The sequence below is a fragment of the Salminus brasiliensis genome, chromosome 8, assembly GCF_030463535.1.
Source record: "Salminus brasiliensis chromosome 8, fSalBra1.hap2, whole genome shotgun sequence".
Taxonomy (NCBI): Eukaryota; Metazoa; Chordata; class Actinopteri; order Characiformes; family Bryconidae; genus Salminus; species Salminus brasiliensis.
In genome coordinates, this window is record NC_132885.1 from 2,531,898 (window position 1) to 2,552,204 (window position 20,307).

Here is a 20,307-nt window from a genome sequence, read left to right on the forward strand (position 1 = left end):
GGCTATGTACAACACAAAGGTGTAGGCCATCTAACCTTTGAAGCATGGACTCCACATGACCTCTGAAGGCATCCTATGGTATCTGGAACCAAGACATCTCCAAAGCATCAGGCAGGTCTTGTAGGGTGTTCCCAGTATGCAGTGGTCAGCACCTACCAAAAGTGCTGCAAGGACGGTGAAGCAACGTACAGGACTTAAAGGATCTGCTACTATCATTAGTCTTGGTGCCAGAGACCACAGCAGGACACCTTCAGAGGTCCTATGGAGTCCAGGCCTAAACAGGTCAGAGCTGTTGTGGTGGCACAAAGGAGACCTACATAATGGTAGGTAGGTGGTTTTAATGTTATGGCTGATTTGTGTTTATTTATTTATTTATTTATTTGTATTCACTGCTGCATGTTCAAGGTCCATGTTGGGCCTTCAAAAAGCCAGACGTGCCCAAGCCTTTATCTTTTGCTGGCCAGTGTATTAGTTAACGGTCATGTTATTGTGGGAGCGATCGTGGCATCACCACTAAAACAACACGAGGCTTGTAGGAAAACACATTCCATGGCATGAAAATGTGAGAAATTCCACGTCTATCTCGGTTTCTGTGTTTGTTTATATTAGGTGAGCTGGACCGAGTTCAGAAACTCCATCTGCAGATGGAGATAAAGGCCCGCATTACAGACCAGACAGCCTGAATAATGAGCACAGATCCACAGGTCATGTACACATTCCTCTGAGAGAAAGGTCAGAGGTCAGTCCAGACATGATCTCTACATAAACTCACTCAGCACTGCGTTCGTCTGAAAACACACCATCCAGAGACCAACTGGGGACACACCCAGGCCCTGGTCTCAGCTCCAAGACTCTGTAGCAGTAAAGCCCCAGCAGTCAAGACCAAGACCTGGACTACAGTCCGAGTCAACACCAAGGCTGTGTTGTAGTCCAGTCCAAATCAAGACCAAGACTCTATAGTAAGAGTCCCTGTCAAGACCAAGACTAGAGTCAGAGTCCCAGTCTCAACCCCAAGACTCTGTAGTAGTAAAGCCCCAGTCTAATCTCCAAGACTCTGTAGCAGTAAAGCCCCAGTCTAATCTCCAAGACTCTGTAGTAGTAAAGCCCCAGTCTAATCTCCAAGACTCTGTAGTAGTAAAGCCCCAGTCTAATCTCCAAGACTCTGTAGCAGTAAAGCCCCAGTCTAATCTCCGAGACTCTACTAGTAAAGCCCCAGTCTAATCTCCAAGACTCTATAGCAGTAAAGCCCCAGTCTAATCTCCGAGACTCTACTAGTAAAGCCCCAGTCTAATCTCCGAGACTCTGTACTAGTAAAGCCCCGGTCTAATCTCCAAGACTCTGTAGCAGTAAAGCCCCAGTCTAATCTCCAAGACTCTGTAGTAGTAAAGCCCCAGTCTAATCTCCAAGACTCTGTAGTAGTAAAGCCCCAGTCTAATCTCCAAGACTCTGTAGCAGTAAAGCCCCAGTCTAATCTCCAAGACTCTGTACTAGTAAAGCCCCAGTCTAATCTCCAAGACTCTATAGCAGTAAAGCCCCAGTCTAATCTCCGAGACTCTACTAGTAAAGCCCCAGTCTAATCTCCGAGACTCTGTACTAGTAAAGCCCCGGTCTAATCTCCAAGACTCTATAGCAGTAAAGCCCTGGTCTAATCTCCAAGACTCTATAGCAGTAAAGCCCCAGTCTAATCTCCAAGACTCTGTAGTAGTAAAGCCCCAGTCTAATCTCCGAGACTCTGTAGTAGTAAAGCCCCAGTCTAATCTCCAAGACTATGTAGTAGTAAAGCCCCAGTCTAATCTCCAAGACTCTGTACTAGTAAAGCCCCGGTCTCAACTCCAAGACTCTGTAGTAGTAAAGCCCCAGTCTAATCTCCAAGACTCTGTAGCAGTAAAGCCCCAGTCTAATCTCCAAGACTCTGTAGTAGTAAAGCCCCAGTCTAATCTCCAAGACTCTGTAGCAGTAAAGCCCCAGTCTAATCTCCAAGACTCTGTACTAGTAAAGCCCCAGTCTAATCTCCAAGACTCTATAGCAGTAAAGCCCCAGTCTAATCTCCGAGACTCTACTAGTAAAGCCCCAGTCTAATCTCCAAGACTCTATAGCAGTAAAGCCCCAGTCTAATCTCCGAGACTCTACTAGTAAAGCCCCAGTCTAATCTCCAAGACTCTGTACTAGTAAAGCCCCGGTCTCAACTCCAAGACTCTGTAGTAGTAAAGCCCCAGTCTAATCTCCAAGACTCTGTAGCAGTAAAGCCCCAGTCTAATCTCCAAGACTCTGTAGTAGTAAAGCCCAGGTCTAATCTCCAAGACTCTGTAGCAGTAAAGCCCCAGTCTCAACTCCAAGACTCTGTACTAGTAAAGCCCCGGTCTCAACTCCAAGACTCTGTAGTAGTAAAGCCCCAGTCTAATCTCCAAGACTCTGTAGCAGTAAAGCCCCAGTCTAATCTCCAAGACTCTGTAGTAGTAAAGCCCCAGTCTAATCTCCAAGACTCTGTAGTAGTAAAGCCCCAGTCTAATCTCCAAGACTCTACTAGTAAAGCCCCGGTCTAATCTCCAAGACTCTGTAGTAGTAAAGCCCAGGTCTAATCTCCAAGACTCTGTAGCAGTAAAGCCCCAGTCTCAACTCCAAGACTCTGTACTAGTAAAGCCCCGGTCTCAACTCCAAGACTCTGTAGTAGTAAAGCCCCAGTCTAATCTCCAAGACTCTGTAGCAGTAAAGCCCCAGTCTAATCTCCAAGACTCTGTAGTAGTAAAGCCCCAGTCTCAACTCCAAGACTCTGTAGTAGTAAAGCCCCAGTCTAATCTCCAAGACTCTGTAGCAGTAAAGCCCCAGTCTAATCTCCAAGACTCTGTAGTAGTAAAGCCCCAGTCTAATCTCCAAGACTCTAGTAGTAAAGCCCCGGTCTAATCTCCGAGACTCTGTACTAGTAAAGCCCCAGTCTAATCTCCAAGACTCTGTACTAGTAAAGCCCCGGTCTAATCTCCGAGACTCTATAGTAGTAAAGCCCAGGTCTAATCTCCAAGACTCTGTAGTAGTAAAGCCCAGGTCTAATCTCCAAGACTCTGTAGTAGTAAAGCCCAGGTCTAATCTCCAAGACTCTGTACTAGTAAAGCCCCAGTCTAATCTACGAGACTCTATAGTAGTAAAGCCCCAGTCTAATCTCCAAGACTCTGTAGTAGTAAAGCCCCAGTCTAATCTCCAAGACTCTGTAGTAGTAAAGCCCCAGTCTAATCTCCGAGACTCTATAGTAGTAAAGCCCAGGTCTAATCTCCAAGACTCTGTACTAGTAAAGCCCCGGTCTAATCTCCGAGACTCTGTAGTAGTAAAGCCCAGGTCTAATCTCCAAGACTCTAAATCAAGACCAAGACTCTATAGTAGAGTCCCTGTCAAGACCAAGACTAGAGTCAGACTCAAAGACTTTGTCAAGACTAGGTAAGTGGTTTCAAAGGATCTCAAACAACCAGATATCAGCTGTTCCACTGTCCACTAAATCATCTACAAGTGGAACGACTGACCAACATGGTCATCTTTGTTTAATTGGGAATTAATATCAGTAAACAAATCTGAATAATAAAAGCCATTAACAGGAAATGCTTATTTTGTTTTAAACCAGTCAAACATCCATCTACTAATTACCGGATAATCAAATCTGGAAATTCTTAGCCTCCCAGTCTGAGATCTGACTTTCTGGATTTACTGGAAAACTCTCAGTTTAAACCAGAACATTATAACAGAGCTAGTTTGTTGTGTAGATTATTCAACCTGAAGATCAGACTCTAAGCACTTTCAGAAGAGACTAATATTCAACAACACAAAAATGTGAGTCAGTCTCTGATATCCTTTTATTTACATTTTGTCTTGGCATGTTGGTGAAAGGGATTTATTTAAAACATTTGAAGACACGAGGACAGACACATTCCACTCTCCGGCTTCTCTCCTTCCCTAAAGCCCTCCACGAACCTCCAGGGAAAAATCTGAGAAGCCTCTCCGTTCTGAAGCTCCGTTCACAGCGTCAGAGCCCAAAACCACCAGAAATGACCAAACTCCAGCTCGTCTGCCCTTTGGAAACTGCCCGACCCTTCAGTCCCATTATTAGAAGGAATGTGCTCCGAACGTGACGCACGGTGACGGCGATGGACGTTCTTATCCCCATTTACAACCATGCAGATCATCGCTGTCGAGCAAAAAGCTTGCATTTTCATTTTTGCCAGTTTTCACTTTTTCCTTTTGACACAATGCAAATCTGGAAGTTGTTCTTTACATCGTGTGAAAGTTTAGAGAAATACGGACCAATAGAAACGCTCCAAAAGACCTGGAATACTGGGAATCTGTACATTGACTTCCATTGAAAGTTAAGATTAAGATTTTTGGGCAACAGCGACAATCTGACAATCAGTTTCGATCATATCATCTCAAATGAAATTAACTGAGGGATCATTAAAATGTAGTCAATTAAGCAGCCAATTTTATATAATCTGAACGAAAGAAAAATAAAGAAAAGGGGAGAATAATAGTACTAAAAGAGCCAAATCTGAGAGTGCTTTAAATTTCAATAGTCAAACTAATGAGAGATTGAGCTTCGACCATTACCAACGCACTTTAAATCAAACTGCATTTGGAAAAAAAATGAAATTTAACGAATCAAAGGCCTATAAATATTTACTGCGACACATTCCCACTGGAGATCTTTCAAAGCCTCAAGTCCAGAAGGATCCAAAATGCAAAACCCTTCAAAATGCCTGTTTTTTTATTATTTGGACGACCAGCAGTGAACCAGATCTGGAGGAAAAAAAAAGCCAAATGTCAGCTTCTCCTCCTCCTCCTCATCCTCCGGTCAGCACCGAGAGGAAAGCCGGGGTGTACAGCAGACGGCCAGGTTTTCATTACGGCTGTTTTGGTGGTGATGGTGGTTATTTGTGGAAAAAAAAGAGAACACTGTCATTCACTTCAAGCCTCATATGGAGTTCATGGAGAGGGTGAAGAAGCAGCTCAGCTTTACTCCTCCAGGTCCAGTGTGTTTAGCTCGTCCTCCAGTTCGTCCAGGTCCTCTCCAGTGAACAGGTTCTCGTCCACAGGCACCGCCTCCGTCTCCTCCTCCGCGCACTCCTCGTCCTCTCCGAGCGTCTGGTCCTCGCTGTGTTCTCCGTTCTCGGCTCCTCCCGAGGCTTCGCTTAGTTTGTAGTCTACAGGGAACACCATTAACACACATCGTTATCATCATCATCATCATCATCATCCAGTCTCGACCTCGACCCGCCAGAGCATTAGCCTAGAGTTCTAGATCTGTGCACTCCTGAACCTGCAAGGGGTTCTTCACAGTTTTAGTAAAGATAATGTTCTAGAAAGAACCAAAAAAACTACTGAATGCATAAACGGATCTTTGGCTAGTTAAATGGTTCTTCACATATGAAGAAAAATGGTTGAATATAGCAGCAATAATTCTTTCACTGTTCTTAAAAGCCAAAGAACCCAGATTTCAGTATGACGTAGAACCCTTCTTGGGTACATACTTAAATGATAGTACATTCTATCATAAAAATGCCAAAATGCAATTTGGTTCTAGGGCTGGGCGATATGGTAAAAATACTATATCACAATATTTACAGACTTTTTTTGTGATACATGATATTTCACAATACATGTAAAAAAAACTTCAATATCCACAGTTTCTTAAACTACTAAAAACTACTATTCAGATCCTCTCCTGTACTGAATACAGTGATTTCTACTCAACATCTGCTGCTCTTCATCTTATTAACCCAGCCTAATTACACTGTTAGTTAATGAAACCTGCAGCTGATCAGTGTTTATTAAGCACTAACAGTCTCCTTCATATGATTATAAAAGTATATTGTTATTACCATAACAATATTTATCCCCATACGATTAAATATCGGCATATTGCCCAGCTCTAGTTGGTTCCACTCTTTAAAATAAATAAATAATTTTTGTAGATATGCAAGTGAGAATAACCTTTTAAAGAACCTGTATGTGCACTATATGGACAAAAGTATTGGGACACCTGCTCGTTCATTGTTTCTTCTGAAATCAAGGGTATTAAAATCACGAGTTCCTGCTTTTCTTAAAGTAACTGTCTCTACTGTCCACGAACGGTATCAACTAAGATGTTCCCCCGTCATCCCCAACTCATCGCAAAATTACTGAATGGAGCATCACCATCCCTCATTCCAGAGAACATAGTTCCTCCACTGCTCCACAGCTCCTCAATGCTGGAGGGCTTTATACCCCTCTACTAGCCCACGCCTGACATTATTAGGCAGCATGGAGCCAATAGGGTCATGCTAGACAAGCTGTATGTGTGTGTATGCATTTGCACATCAGTGTCAGCAATAGGTGCAGCTTAAAGTAGCTGAATACTTTCATTAGACGGGCTGTCCACAAACATTTGGACACGTTGTACTTTGTATACATTATGCAGTCAGACACAGCAGGTGAAAACCACCAACATCTCCCACAAACACAAACTATGACACGACCCATAACGAAGTCCAGTTCCCCCCGATCCTGAACACCGGACTCACCGTCAGTCTCGCTGGTGGGCGGAACTCGGGATGTGAACCTGTCGGCCGCTGCCACCGTGATACCCGTGTTGTCCACCTCTTTGGGAACAAACCTGGCGATGTCGATGTCCTGGAACTCTGCTTCTTCTTCTTTAACCTGAAAAATAGCGCACGTACACACACACACACACACACACACACACACACACACACACACTTTACTTTCTCTGCACTGAAGCTTTGAGTTGACTGTATTTACACAGCTGCATCCTGGGTAATGAATCTGTAAATATACTTAATCCAAAAAAAATAATAATAATAAAAATAATAATATATATATACACACACACATACATTATTACATATATACATATTATATATAATTATATATGCAAAAACAATAAATAAATAAATAATAATAAAAAAGACACTACATATATAAAAACAAAAATGATTATATAATTTATTACCAACATTATTTTTCACAATTTAAAAAAAGCAAGTCATTTGAACAGTGGTGCCCAAACATTTGCATAAGACCATATCTTTCTAAATATCTTACATTTGTTTACATTTTAAATCTTTTTAAAAGCTTCATTGTTTCTCTGTTTCTAATAAACAGATTTTTAATGTAAACTTATCAGTTAACAATAAAAAATAAAACAAATCTGTAGACTAATTTGATTATTATTATTATTATTGATAACTTATCCTGCAAGCTGAGAAAAAGAAAAGCTTCCTCTGAACAGTTTCTCGTCTCCGTTTAAGCGGGTTTCTGTTTCTCACCTCTTGACAGAGTTCGTCATCTTCTTCAGCGTACTCCGTGTCGTCAGCTTCCTCGTCGTCATCGTTGACCAGCTCAGGCCGGAACTCGAACACCTCACGTCCACTCACCTGGAAACAGCAGGTAATGATAAACAGGGTGGTGAGAGATTACAGCGTGTGAGTAATCCAGCAACACTGAGCCTCAATACATTACAAAACACAGCGCATAACTGCAGGGACACGGCAGGAGGCATGTCCGAGCTGCTGATTCAGTGAGGTTAAGAAACACAGTCTAGAAGAAAACAAGAAGGATGAGGTGGCCGATGCTGCCCTCTGCTGCCACCTTCTGGTCAGAGCAGTGAAAAGACACTGTTATAAAAGCCATACCTGCTCAAACCACCACCTAAAAGCCGTGAGTCAACCCTAAAAACGCAGTCACTGCACTTCAGCCAAACAAGTCGCAGCTCCACCAGAGATACTGTAGACCTCCAGACCTCCCTACTACACAGCACCACCTTTTCAGGGCCTTTTTACACTTCCTGCATACACATTTCCTCACCCAGGACCGATTCTAGGCTTATTTTGGAGGAGGGGCTCATTATAGCTGGCTTACTTCACATAGATAAAGTCCATTCGAACCATGGGCAGTGGAGGCTCAGCAGGTTAGAGCCCCGGGAGAGACAGGGTTGTGGGTTTGATACCCGGGCTCTGCAAGCTGCCACTGTTGGGCCCTTGAGCAAGGCCCGTCACCCTCTCTCTCTGCTCCCTGGCTGCTGGAGTTGGATGCCCACTGCTCTGGATGTGTGAGTGCTCACTGCCCCTAGTTCACTAGTGTGTGTGTGTGTGTGTGTGTATTTACTATCACAGTGACAAATATGTGCACCTTTTTACCTGGATCAAATGCGCTGCTGTGTGTGTGTTGTGTATTTTTGCTGAATGGTACACCTGGGTTCCTCCATCCAGCTCATAATCTTTACACAATTCCCCATAAAAGGAAAACAAAGATCTAGATAATTCTTTTAGAATTCCTCCATCACTGATATGAAATTATTAGCTGTTAATCATTATTAAATCTTTTATTTTAATCATTTGTTGGTCGAATTTTCTTTTTTCTCCCAATCTAGTACAGCCAATTAAGCCTCGCACTAGAAACGCTCTAGACACTGTAACAGACGTATATAATATAATAATATATAAAATATAATAATGTTAAATGTATATTATATTTATGTAATTTATTTTATATGTAATATAAATTCAATACTATTATAATTTTGTAATTATATATTAACATAATTATATATAATTATTACATTATACATTATATAATTACATATAATTTGTTCACGTTTACATAAATATAATAATGTTAAATGTATATTATATTATATATGTAATATGAATTCAATACCATTATAATTTTGTAATTTTATCATATATTAATGTAATTATATATAATTATTATATTATATTATATTATATATCCCCCCCCCACACACACACACACATAATTATGTACATTTATATCAGCACATGCTCAGAAGTCACCAAACGCGCTCCCTGCCGCCTGAAGCTCCAACCCTGATCCACCCAATTACTGCCCTCAGAAGTGTGGCACTAAATGAGTCAGGTGTGCTGGATCCGTTCTGCAGGAAGGCAGAACCCCGCTCTCTCTACGGGACCTTCTGAACAGACGGGAAAAGCTGCTGAACTCACTCCAAACGATCTGCCCGCTTTGAAGTCCGCCTTCTTCCTCTCCATGTCCTGCTCGGCTTTGGCCAGCTTCTCCTGCCTCTTCCTCTTCTTCCACGCCAGGAAGGTTTCCAGAGTGATGCGAGTGACGTTCACTCCCAGAGCAGACCGCTACAGAAACAGCAGAACAGACGAGACCCGCGTTAAAAACAGACTTAATAAAAATATACTTTTCATACGACACGAGGGATAAAACATCGGTATCATAAAGATCAGCTGATAATTGATAAGATATTGAAGGTAGGGGTCCGCGATACAGACACAAAAAGGTATTTTGATATTTTCTGGGATTCTGCCAATAACAAAACGTGTTTGTAAAAGTGGTGCACTGCAAAACTGAAGCTTTCAAGAAAAAAAGAATATATTAATATTTAAAAAAATAATTTGATTGATTAATTGATAAAAAATTGTCACATTGAAATGTCATTTAATATGAATGTACAATATTTATATTACATAAGTATTTTATGTTATGTATTGTCGTTCCCAAAAATTTTAATGTGTAAATTTGTTTAATTTTATTTTACAAAGTTAGTAAAGTAATGATTAAGTCAATCCTGATGCCTTAAGTCTCTCCCACATGCTGAGATGTACGGTTTATTAATTAATTAATTAATTAATTAATTAATTATCGGATTGGTATCGGCTGATATGCAAAGTTTATGCATCGGTATCGGAACGAAAAAAGCCAGATCGGTGCATCCCTAGTGATGATGAGCCAGGTCCAGCAGCTAACTAACAGCGTTTTGTCTCTCCGTGCACATGCACAGTGGTCTATCCTATCAGGCTAGCGGGTGTTTTTGAGTGGTTTGCGCAAAGTGAGAGGTGGATTCATTAATAAATACTATTAATCAGAAATCCAGAAAATCTCAAAAGATCAGAGTCATCCAGTACAATGGATGAATCAGCGGTTAGAGCTCCGGGATATCGATAACAGGGTTGTGGGTTCAATTCCCGGGCTCGGCAAGCTGCCACTGTTGGGCCCTTGAGTAAGGCCCTTTACCCTCTCTGCTCCCCGGGCGCTGGAGTTGGCTGCCCACCGCTCTGGGTGTGTGTGTGTACTCACTGCCCCTAACACACGTGTGTGTGTGTGTGTTCACTACCAGATGGGTTAAATGCAGAGGACACATTTCGCTGTACAGTGACAAATACGTGCACCTTTACCTTTTATACCCGATAATGTCTGCTTTGCACATCGTTAAAACAATTGAGAAATTATCGTTGATGATACATATCGTAATATATCGATACATATCGTACACCCCTAATGGACAGTGCAATTTATTGGCAACAATAGTGCTGACCACAACGTTGATTGGTCACCACATCGCTGGAATTCAGGAGCTTCCCAGCTGTGATCAGTCAGTCCTTAACATTAAGATCCAAACGAAAATGTACACTATTTGGACAAAAGTATTGGGACATCTAATGATTAATTGTTTCTAATGAAATCTAGGGTATAGTTTATCCAGCTTTTGTTGGAGTAACTGTCTCTACTGCCCAGGGAAGCATTTCAAAGCATGACTGTGAGGATTTGATTGCATTTAGCCACAAGAGTAGCTTGAAAGCTGGCCACCTACAAACAACCCACCCCTCACAAACCGCCTCATCCTCCTCTCTCTACTCACTTCGTTCTCGATCAGCTCCTCAAGGGAGATCTGCTCCTCTTCGTCCTCTTCCTTCTTCTTGTCCTTTTTCAGGACGAATCCCGCCGGCAGGGCGTGGCGGTACATGCAGGTGTCCCCTCCGCCAGGACAGACCCAAAACCAGCCGTATTTGTTGTTTTCGATGGCGTCCAGGAAATACTTGCAGACCTGTTAAGAACAGGGGCATCACGCAGGTTTGGAGGTTAGTACCTTTCTGCGGAGCCGACGCGTCTAGATCAGTAAACACTGATTCAAACTCACGATTTGAGTTTTGGCTTTCTTCTTCTCCTCCTCGCCGTGCTTTTTCTTCACAACTTCCTCCAGCTTCTTCTCATCCCAGTTTTCCATGGTATCTGCACATGTAAGGTGGAAAACACAGAGACATGTCCTGATCCAGTTACTGTGCTGCCCAATCTGAACCCGGTGCTTTAATTTTGAATATCGGTCAACTGTGATCTGCTTTTTCAACAATCAACAATCACGCTAAAAGCTTCTCCTGCGCTCTCTCTCTCTCTCTCGCTCATGTATTGAGATGCCCAACTGCTCCATCCTGGTACCGCTTGACCCGGCTCTCCACTACCCTCCTGACTGTTTACCTGCAGGACTTCATCTCACCCACATCTTCTCTGGCTTGACGCCACATTTACCTTTTTATTTCTCTTAATTCAGTTCAGTTTTATTGTTGTTTTTATTCCTGTTCTGATCTTGATTATTCTGATCCGGTGTCGTCCTGAGGAGGACGGGTTCCCCTTTTGAGTCTCGGTTCCTATCAAGGTTTCTTCCTCTCGACCTGAGGGAGTTTTTCATTGCCAATGGTTTGCTCTAAAGACTCAGACCCGTATCTCTGTAAAGCTGCTTTGAGACAACATTTGTTGTGAAAAGCCTAAATAAATAAAACTGAATTGAATTGAACTGAAATACAGGCTGATTGATTCGAGTCAGATCATCCGACTACTTGAATTAAGGGATGAGCACAAGTGACCACAAATGTTTCACGGTATTTTTATATTAATTTGCACGACTTTACTGAAGTTCACGCTTATGACTCTATTGACAAGAGTATATAGAATATAGAAATGCTACATTACATTACTTTATGTATAACAAATGATTTATTTTATTTGCTTTGTCCCAAATGATTCAATAAATGAAGGAATCAGTCTGCAGGAAACAGCTGCAGAATGGAAGTTATTTTAATTGATATATTTAAGTTTTAAATGGGCTGTTTGAGTTATAATTTCCTTGGTTCTGGGCAAAATCCAGATCACAATAAATCTGACTTAAAATCTGACACTGAAAATTGACTAAACTAAACGACTTAAAGATAGAAACCCATTAGAAGACTAAGAACTAAACACAGGCACACCCGTCATTACTGCAGTCTTTAAAACACACCTTTTTAGTTTATGGACATGAAATTTGAGAAAAATGTTTAAACTGCAGTTTTACTTTAAGAAGTCTTTCGTTTATCATCAGTATTATTCAGGAAATGTTCAGAAAGTGCTTAGTACTTTCTCCCGTCCCAGAGAAAGACTGGCCTGTTAGTAAAAGCTCTGCTGGTGTTTGGCGGGGCTGTGGCTGAACTTTGCGGGTTGAGAGCTCATCTCTATTGATCTCGTTGTTGTGGTTTAAGGCCATACCGGCTGCTTAGGCATTTAGAATAAGGCCTGAATCACACTTCACACAAGGACGCGAATGTGTTGTAGCTGTGTTGAGTGCGTTTCTGTCCTAAGATAGTCTGCAGTCAGTCTGCACAGTCATCAAAGTCCATATATGCGTACAGTCAGGACCTTTTACCTGTAGTTTGATGAGAGTGTCTCAAATCAGGCGTTTGTAATTAGTGCAAGACCAGAACTCCAGTGACTGACTTCTTAAAAATCTTCTGTACTGATCATAATCACAAACTCACTGAGTAGTGAAGGGGTGTCTGTTTGTGCTATGCATGAGCTGCATAGCATTCTGAGCTCTATTCTGAGCAATGCCGAGAGCGGCGATACAGCACCAGCCAAGTAGTCTCGGACCACCAGTGTCCCCCCCCAGTCGTATGTCATGGGGGACCAGTTTGTCTCAGTCTCTCTATCCATCCATCACCCTCCATAGTATTAAGTGTTAATGCCACCGTAGTGCAAGAACACTCCACAGCCCTATCTTACACCCCCATCTTACACCCTGCACCAGGCATCAAGGTGATGCTCATTGCTATCTTCCACCCCGCCAACCCCTCCGCCTGCGTCATTTAAACAGCAGCACTGCTTGTGAATATCTCTACGCCGATGGGCGCGGTGGTCTCGAAATGAGGTGTGTTCAGGTTCATTTCTGCCGTACTGCTGCACACTGTTTTTATGTATATGGCCTAACACTGTCTGCAGTCAGTCGTCAAGTCCATATGCATGGTCAAGATCTGTACCGTAGTTTGATGTGTTTGTAATTAGCGCAACAACAACAGAAATTTAGTGGTGGTCTTTTTAAAAAGAATCTTCTGCACTGACCGCAATCTCGAGTTCAGCGAGTAGTAAAGGGGTGCGTTTTAAATCCAGCGGCCAGTGGCCTGAGTGCTAGCCTACTGTCGCCAGCAGCACATTAGCGCCAAACGTCTGTGATGTTTGTGACGCGTCTAAATTGATCGAAATGCCGACCAGCTCAAGGGGGCGCTACATGTCTCTATTTAGGTGGTATAGACTGTAACTTTCAGGACTGTTCTGGTTTGTTCAATATAAATAAGTTCAGTCTTGCCTTTCTCTAGATCCTCATCTCGGCCGTCCACGTACACACTGCGCTTCTCACACTTTCGGTCCAGACTCAGGTCATGGGAGAACTTGCACTTATCTCCTTTGGTGCACTGGCCTTGTTTGAAGAAAGCACACAGCACCGACTTCGGATCCACGCCTGAACGAGACCCGGGAAAATAAATAAATAAATAATCACCACAACATATGAAGACATTACAGAAGTACGTGTTCACCTCCTCCTCCAGCGTTTCTTCTGAAAATAAGGACTGCTGGACAATCACCACCCCACCTCATTCCCAACACATCCCAAAAGTACTGAATGGAGCATCTCCACCACCATCATCATCATCATCATCATTCCAGCTAAATGCTGGGGAGCTTTATACCCCTCTACTAGCCCACGCCTGGCATTAGGCAGCATGGAGTCAATAGGTTGATGTTGATCTGCTCCAGAGAGTCCTATTCTATTGGCAGTACTTCTCTACAGGGACTAGACAAGCTGTGTGTGTGCATTTGCACAGCAATGGGTGTAATTTAAAGGAGATGAATGCATTTATTAGAAAGGGTGTCCACAAACTTTTGGACATAGTGTCTCTTTGGGTTCATTGAGATTTCTCATCTCTTTTTTTTTTATTATTATGATTATTATTATTTAACCACAACAGTGTCCCAGTTACCTTTGCTGACTTTCTGTGCTGCCACCACAGGCTTGAAAAGCTCGTTCAGCTCAGACAGATCCTTCTTCTTGTCAGTTTTCTTGGACTTCTCAGCTTCAGCCATCTCAAAAAAAGGGGTAAAAAACCAAAAACAGATCACAGCAATAAAACACCGTAAACCTGAAGACATTTTTTTACAAATCCATCACACGACAGGTGTGGCGTTCAGACTGGTCCTTACCTGCCGTGCATTTTGCTGCCCATATTTGACCTGCTGCGTGACGGTTTTGATGAACTTCTGCTGTTTGGCTCCCTTTTTGTTCTTCAGTCCAAAAGTCTTGTCCTGTGACAGAAAATTAGCCCTTAATGAGTACAAGCAACTCACACAGATGCACGTAAAGGCCAAGTCAAGCATCTCTGCATTATTAAAGGGTTGAGACGTGAACAAAGTCATTCAGAGTGAGTCTGGTGAGAAATGCTCAGCGAGAGCTGGGCAATATACCGATATTTATTGTATCGTGATCAATTTTGTTACGTGATATACAATAAGCTTTTCTAAGCACATGGAGGAGACTGCTAGTGCTTAATAAACACTGATCAGCTGCAGGTTTCATTACTAACAGTGTAATTAGACTGGGTTCATAAGATGAGTATAAATATATATATATAGTATAAATCACTGTACTCAGTACGGTAGAATACTTTAGAAGAATCTGTGGATACTGATGTGTTTAGTCTGTGATTACATGTATCGTGACAAATATCGTCTATCATAAAAATATCTTATATCTAAATATCGAGATGTAGGCTTTTTGTTTGTTTGTTTGTTTTTAACCATATCGCCCAGCTCTATGCTCAGCTCTAGTCAGAATAATCAGAATTGTGCACAGTGGTGGACCAAGCTGAATGCCGCTAATAGCTCCCTCACAGAAGGCTAATAAACTAAATTTTAGTTTGTATGCATTATGTGCATGTCATCATATTTAAAGCCATTACCACGATACGCAATATTAATCTCGATTTGTATGATCACAGACAATGCATCATTAGCAGCAGATTCTTAAATAAAACTACTGTTCAAATAGTACAGCGAGTTCTACTCAAAACCTTCTGCACTTCATCCAATTAAACCAGTCTAATCACACCGTTTGTAATGAAATGTGCAGTTAATCAGTTTCCTCCAAGTGTATTGTGTACCATGAGAACATAATGTATCCTGATACGATAAAATATCATCATACTGTCCTCCCCCCATCTGCATGTAATGTGTAATAGGTCGTTATATTAAAATTTTAGGTTGCCAATTCAAAACCTAGCCTACGACTACAGATGAAAATGAGCCTATAGGGCCAACTCTGGCTCATGTACGGTGCTTTTTCCATTAATCAATAAGAACTGCTCCTGTTAAATACGTTTTGGCCTAAGATGTGCTTTTAAAAACACATAGTAGAGAGGCACATGTAGGGTGTTGAAGGCCCCAAAACACCCCCTGAATCCCACCACCACTAAAGTAGAACTGTTCGTACATAAAGTACAATTAACCCTTCGTACCAAACCCACTCTGAATGGCTGGCAATTAAGCAGACAAATTGAAAAGAACATTGGCCTAAAGCTTCCTGTTTGAAGCACAACGTTCACATACTTTTTGCATTAATTATTAATCACTGTCAAAAGTTAAAATATTTAAATACATTGGTGATGAATACCTGATGCCTCAGACAACGGTTTATACAAACACCCAGAATGGATTAGGTTTTAAATATAATTTTGAAACATAATCCATTCTCTCAATTTAAAAATATCTTCTATTGGTTAAATTTAATAAATAATCCCTCATTTGTACTAAACTGTCCTCTCTAAAGCAACAGAATGATTTAAGTTATGGGACTTATTAAAATAAGGTAGTACTTCATTATCATATTGAAGGAACAAGTTATTTAACTGAGGGAATGAGTTAATAAAGTAAATGAACTATTTCTTAAACCGAGGGAACGGGTTATTATAGTAAATGAACTATTTCTTAAACCGAGGGAACGGGTTATTATAGTAAATGAACTATTTCTTAAACCGAGGGAACGAGTTATTATAGTAAATGAACTATTTCTTAAACAGAGGGAACGGGTTATTATAGTAAATGAACTATTTCTTAAACCGAGGGAACGAGTTATTATAGTAAATGAACTATTTCTTAAACCGAGGGAACGAGTTATTATAGTAAATGAACTATTTCTTAAACCGAGGGAACGGGTTATTAAAGTAAATGAACTATTTCTTAAACCGAGGGAACGGGTTATTATAGTAAATGAACTATTTCTTAAACCGAGGGAACGGGTTATTAAAGTAAATGAACTATTTCTTAAACCGAGGGAACGGGTTATTATAGTAAATGAACTATTTCTTAAACCGAGGGAACGGGTTATTAAAGTAAATGAACTATTTCTTAAACCGAGGGAACGGGTTATTATAGTAAATGAACTATTTCTTAAACCGAGGGAACGGGTTATTATAGTAAATGAACTATTTCTTAAACCGAGGGAACGGGTTATTATAGTAAATGAACTATTTCTTAAACCGAGGGAACGAGTTATTATAGTAAATGAACTATTTCTTAAACCGAGGGAACGAGTTATTATAGTAAATGAACTATTTCTTAAACCGAGGGAACGGGTTATTATAGTAAATGAACTATTTCTTAAACCGAGGGAACGGGTTATTATAGTAAATGAACTATTTCTTAAACCGAGGGAACGGGTTATTATAGTAAATGAACTATTTCTTAAACCGAGGGAACGGGTTATTATAGTAAATGAACTATTTCTTAAACCGAGGGAACGAGTTATTATAGTAAATGAACTATTTCTTAAACCGAGGGAACGAGTTATTATAGTAAATGAACTATTTCTTAAACCGAGGGAACGGGTTATTATAGTAAATGAACTATTTCTTAAACCGAGGGAACGGGTTATTATAGTAAATGAACTATTTCTTAAACAGAGGGAACGAGTTATTATAGTAAATGAACTATTTCTTAAACCGAGGGAACAGGTTATTATAGTAAATGAACTATTTCTTAAACCGAGGGAACGGGTTATTATAGTAAATGAACTATTTCTTAAACCGAGGTGAACGGGTTATTATAGTAAATGAACTATTTCTTAAACCGAGGGAACGAGTTATTATAGTAAATGAACTATTTCTTAAACCGAGGGAACGAGTTATTATAGTAAATGAACTATTTCTTAAACCGAGGGAACGAGTTATTATAGTAAATGAACTATTTCTTAAACCGAGGGAACGAGTTATTATAGTAAATGAACTATTTCTTAAACCGAGGGAACGGGTTATTAAAGTAAATGAACTATTTCTTAAACCGAGGGAACGGGTTATTATAGTAAATGAACTATTTCTTAAAGAGGGAACGGGTTATTATAGTAAATGAACTATTTCTTAAACCGAGGGAACGGGTTATTATAGTAAATGAACTATTTCTTAAACCGAGGGAACGGGTTATTATAGTAAATGAACTATTTCTTAAACCGAGGGAACGGGTTATTATAGTAAATGAACTATTTCTTAAACCGAGGGAACGGGTTATTATAGTAAATGAACTATTTCTTAAACCGAGGGAACGGGTTATTATAGTAAATGAACTATTTCTTAAACCGAGGGAACGGGTTATTATAGTAAATGAACTATTTCTTAAACCGAGGGAACGGGTTATTATAGTAAATGAACTATTTCTTAAACCGAGGGAACGAGTTATTATAGTAAATGAACTATTTCTTAAACCGAGGGAACGGGTTATTATAGTAAATGAACTATTTCTTAAACAGGGAACGAGTTATTATAGTAAATGAACTATTTCTTAAACAGAGGGAACGGGTTATTATAGTAAATGAACTATTTCTTAAACCGAGGGAACAGGTTATTATAGTAAATGAACTATTTCTTAAACCGAGGGAACGGGTTATTATAGTAAATGAACTATTTCTTAAACCGAGGGAACGGGTTATTATAGTAAATGAACTATTTCTTAAACCGAGGGAACGAGTTATTATAGTAAATGAACTATTTCTTAAACCGAGGGAACGAGTTATTATAGTAAATGAACTATTTCTTAAACCGAGGGAACGAGTTATTATAGTAAATGAACTATTTCTTAAACCGAGGGAACGAGTTATTATAGTAAATGAACTATTTCTTAAACCGAGGGAACAGGTTATTATAGTAAATGAACTATTTCTTAAACCGAGGGAACGGGTTATTATGGTAAATGAACTATTTCTTAAACCGAGGGAACGAGTTATTATAGTAAATGAACTATTTCTTAAACCGAGGGAACGAGTTATTATAGTAAATGAACTATTTCTTAAACCGAGGGAACGAGTTATTATAGTAAATGAACTATTTCTTAAACAGAGGGAACGGGTTATTATAGTAAATGAACTATTTCTTAAACCGAGGGAACGAGTTATTATAGTAAATGAACTATTTCTTAAACCGAGGGAACGAGTTATTATAGTAAATGAACTATTTCTTAAACCGAGGGAACGAGTTATTATAGTAAATGAACTATTTCTTAAACAGAGGGAACGGGTTATTATAGTAAATGAACTATTTCTTAAACCGAGGGAACGGGTTATTATAGTAAATGAACTATTTCTTAAACCGAGGGAACGGGTTATTATAGTAAATGAACTATTTCTTAAACCGAGGGAACGGGTTATTATAGTAAATGAACTATTTCTTAAAAGGGAACGGGTTATTATAGTAAATGAACTATTTCTTAAACCGAGGGAACGAGTTATTATAGTAAATGAACTATTTCTTAAACCGAGGGAACGGGTTATTATAGTAAATGAACTATTTCTTAAACCGAGGGAACGGGTTATTATAGTAAATGAACTATTTCTTAAACCGAGGGAACGGGTTATTATAGTAAATGAACTATTTCTTAAACCGAGGGAACGAGTTAATGAACCAAGGGAGGAATTTTTAATGAACAAAAACTGTTAATTAGACTGAGAGAACAATTTGTTAAAGTAAATGAACTATTCATTAATTTAAGGGGAACAAAATGCTAAACCAAGGCAACCATTTCTGAGGAAACATTTCACGTCTCCAAACATTATTTTCTCCCATGACAGTTCAGGATTAATATATCGATCCCTGATTACTCGTTATATAGATTATTGGCTATGATTGGAGCGTTTTACTGCTCACACTGCTAACAGTAACCTCAGGAGTACCAGGCCTAACCCACTGAGAGCTAACTGAGACCTAACCTGCAGCTAAACACATCCACCCCGCTCCCCTGTGCTACACTGCCCCACTTCATCAACCTAACCCATCCTGCTTCATTAATGCAGCACATTTTAGAGATATTTACCCCTACAATAACTCAATTCACGCTGGGTAAGCTAACAGGCTAGCTGTAAGCTAACCCAGCCACAGCAGCCCGGCTAATAGAGTTAGCTCGGCGTGCTAATGTCTCACATATAAGGTACAGTTTCATGAATTCGCGCTATTTTCGTTTAATCACTTGTCGATATATTTTAGTCATCGATTAAGTAAGTAATGGGCTGTCACCGGCAAGCCGGGCTGACGTGTTCGGGATGGGTTAGCTTGCTAAGCTAAACTCCATCTGCTTTGGCGCTGTAGCTAAGCTAAGCTAGGCTAAGCTAGGCTAAGCTAAGCTAATGCCAAATGCTGCAGCCACTACCTAAGCTAAGCTAAGCTAGGCTAAGCTAAGCTAAGCTAAGCTAAGCTAACCGGGCCGTGTGTGGAGCATGGCTGAGCAGTAGCAGTGGGTCAGTGGGTCTGAACCCTGCCTAATCGCTTCACCCACTTCTATGATCTTCTCCTTCTTCTTCTCCTGGGTCTTCTTGCTCCCGGTGGCTGGAGCGGGCTTCTTCGGAGGCATTTCGGCGGCAGTAAATCACCCGGGTCCCGGCGCTGCGCTGCGCGGTGCTCGGCAGAGCTGCACTAGCGTGTGTGGGTCAGGATGAGAGAGTATGGGAGTCGGAGGGGGGCAGCAAAAATCCTGCTGAAAATAACGTGTGTGTGTGTGTGTGTGTGTGTGTGTGTGTGTGTGTGAGAGAGAGAGAGAGTGAGTGAGCTCAGGATGGGTTCATATGAATGGGGAGACACTTAGCTAGAATGGACCACCAGCACCACCATAGAGCAGACTGTAGTATATGGGTGGTGGGTCGGTCAGCATTCCCAGCACTGACTGCAGTGACCC

General features: G+C 40.7%; 1 protein-coding gene across 2 annotated transcripts; it reads right to left on the bottom strand.

Moving 5' to 3' along the window:
- Window positions 1–3,818: 3,818 nt before the first annotated feature.
- zc3h15 (zinc finger CCCH-type containing 15) lies at window positions 3,819–20,071 on the bottom strand. 2 transcript variants are annotated; one of them, XM_072685369.1, is made up of 10 exons: window positions 19,912–20,071; window positions 14,305–14,406; window positions 14,085–14,187; window positions 13,412–13,564; window positions 10,940–11,031; window positions 10,661–10,846; window positions 8,997–9,143; window positions 7,302–7,409; window positions 6,537–6,672; window positions 3,819–5,177 (listed from the first exon to the last, which is right to left on the bottom strand). In XM_072685369.1, the coding sequence occupies exons 1-10, from the start codon at window positions 19,984–19,986 to the stop codon at window positions 4,990–4,992; spliced, it is 1,290 nt and encodes a 429-aa protein (XP_072541470.1). In that variant the 5' UTR covers window positions 19,987–20,071; the 3' UTR covers window positions 3,819–4,989. The 2 variants fall into 2 exon arrangements, with proteins under 2 accessions (XP_072541470.1, XP_072541472.1); XM_072685371.1 differs by having other exon boundaries at window positions 14,085–14,183; window positions 14,304–14,406.
- Between the last annotated feature and the right edge of the window lie 236 nt (window positions 20,072–20,307).

What these genes read in the sequence shown, in the direction of transcription:
- zc3h15 (XM_072685369.1), bottom strand. Translation starts at nt 19,986, where the DNA reads ATGCCTCCGAAGAAGCCCGCTCCAGCCACCGGGAGCAAGAAGACCCAG. An exon ending in GGCAGCAAAATGCACGGCAG is followed by an intron (nt 14,188 to 14,304) that starts GTAAGGACCAGT and finishes CCTTTTTTTGAG; the next exon opens with ATGGCTGAAGCTGAGAAGTC. An exon ending in AGAAAGCCAAAACTCAAATC is followed by an intron (nt 10,847 to 10,939) that starts GTGAGTTTGAAT and finishes TGTTCTTAACAG; the next exon opens with GTCTGCAAGTATTTCCTGGA.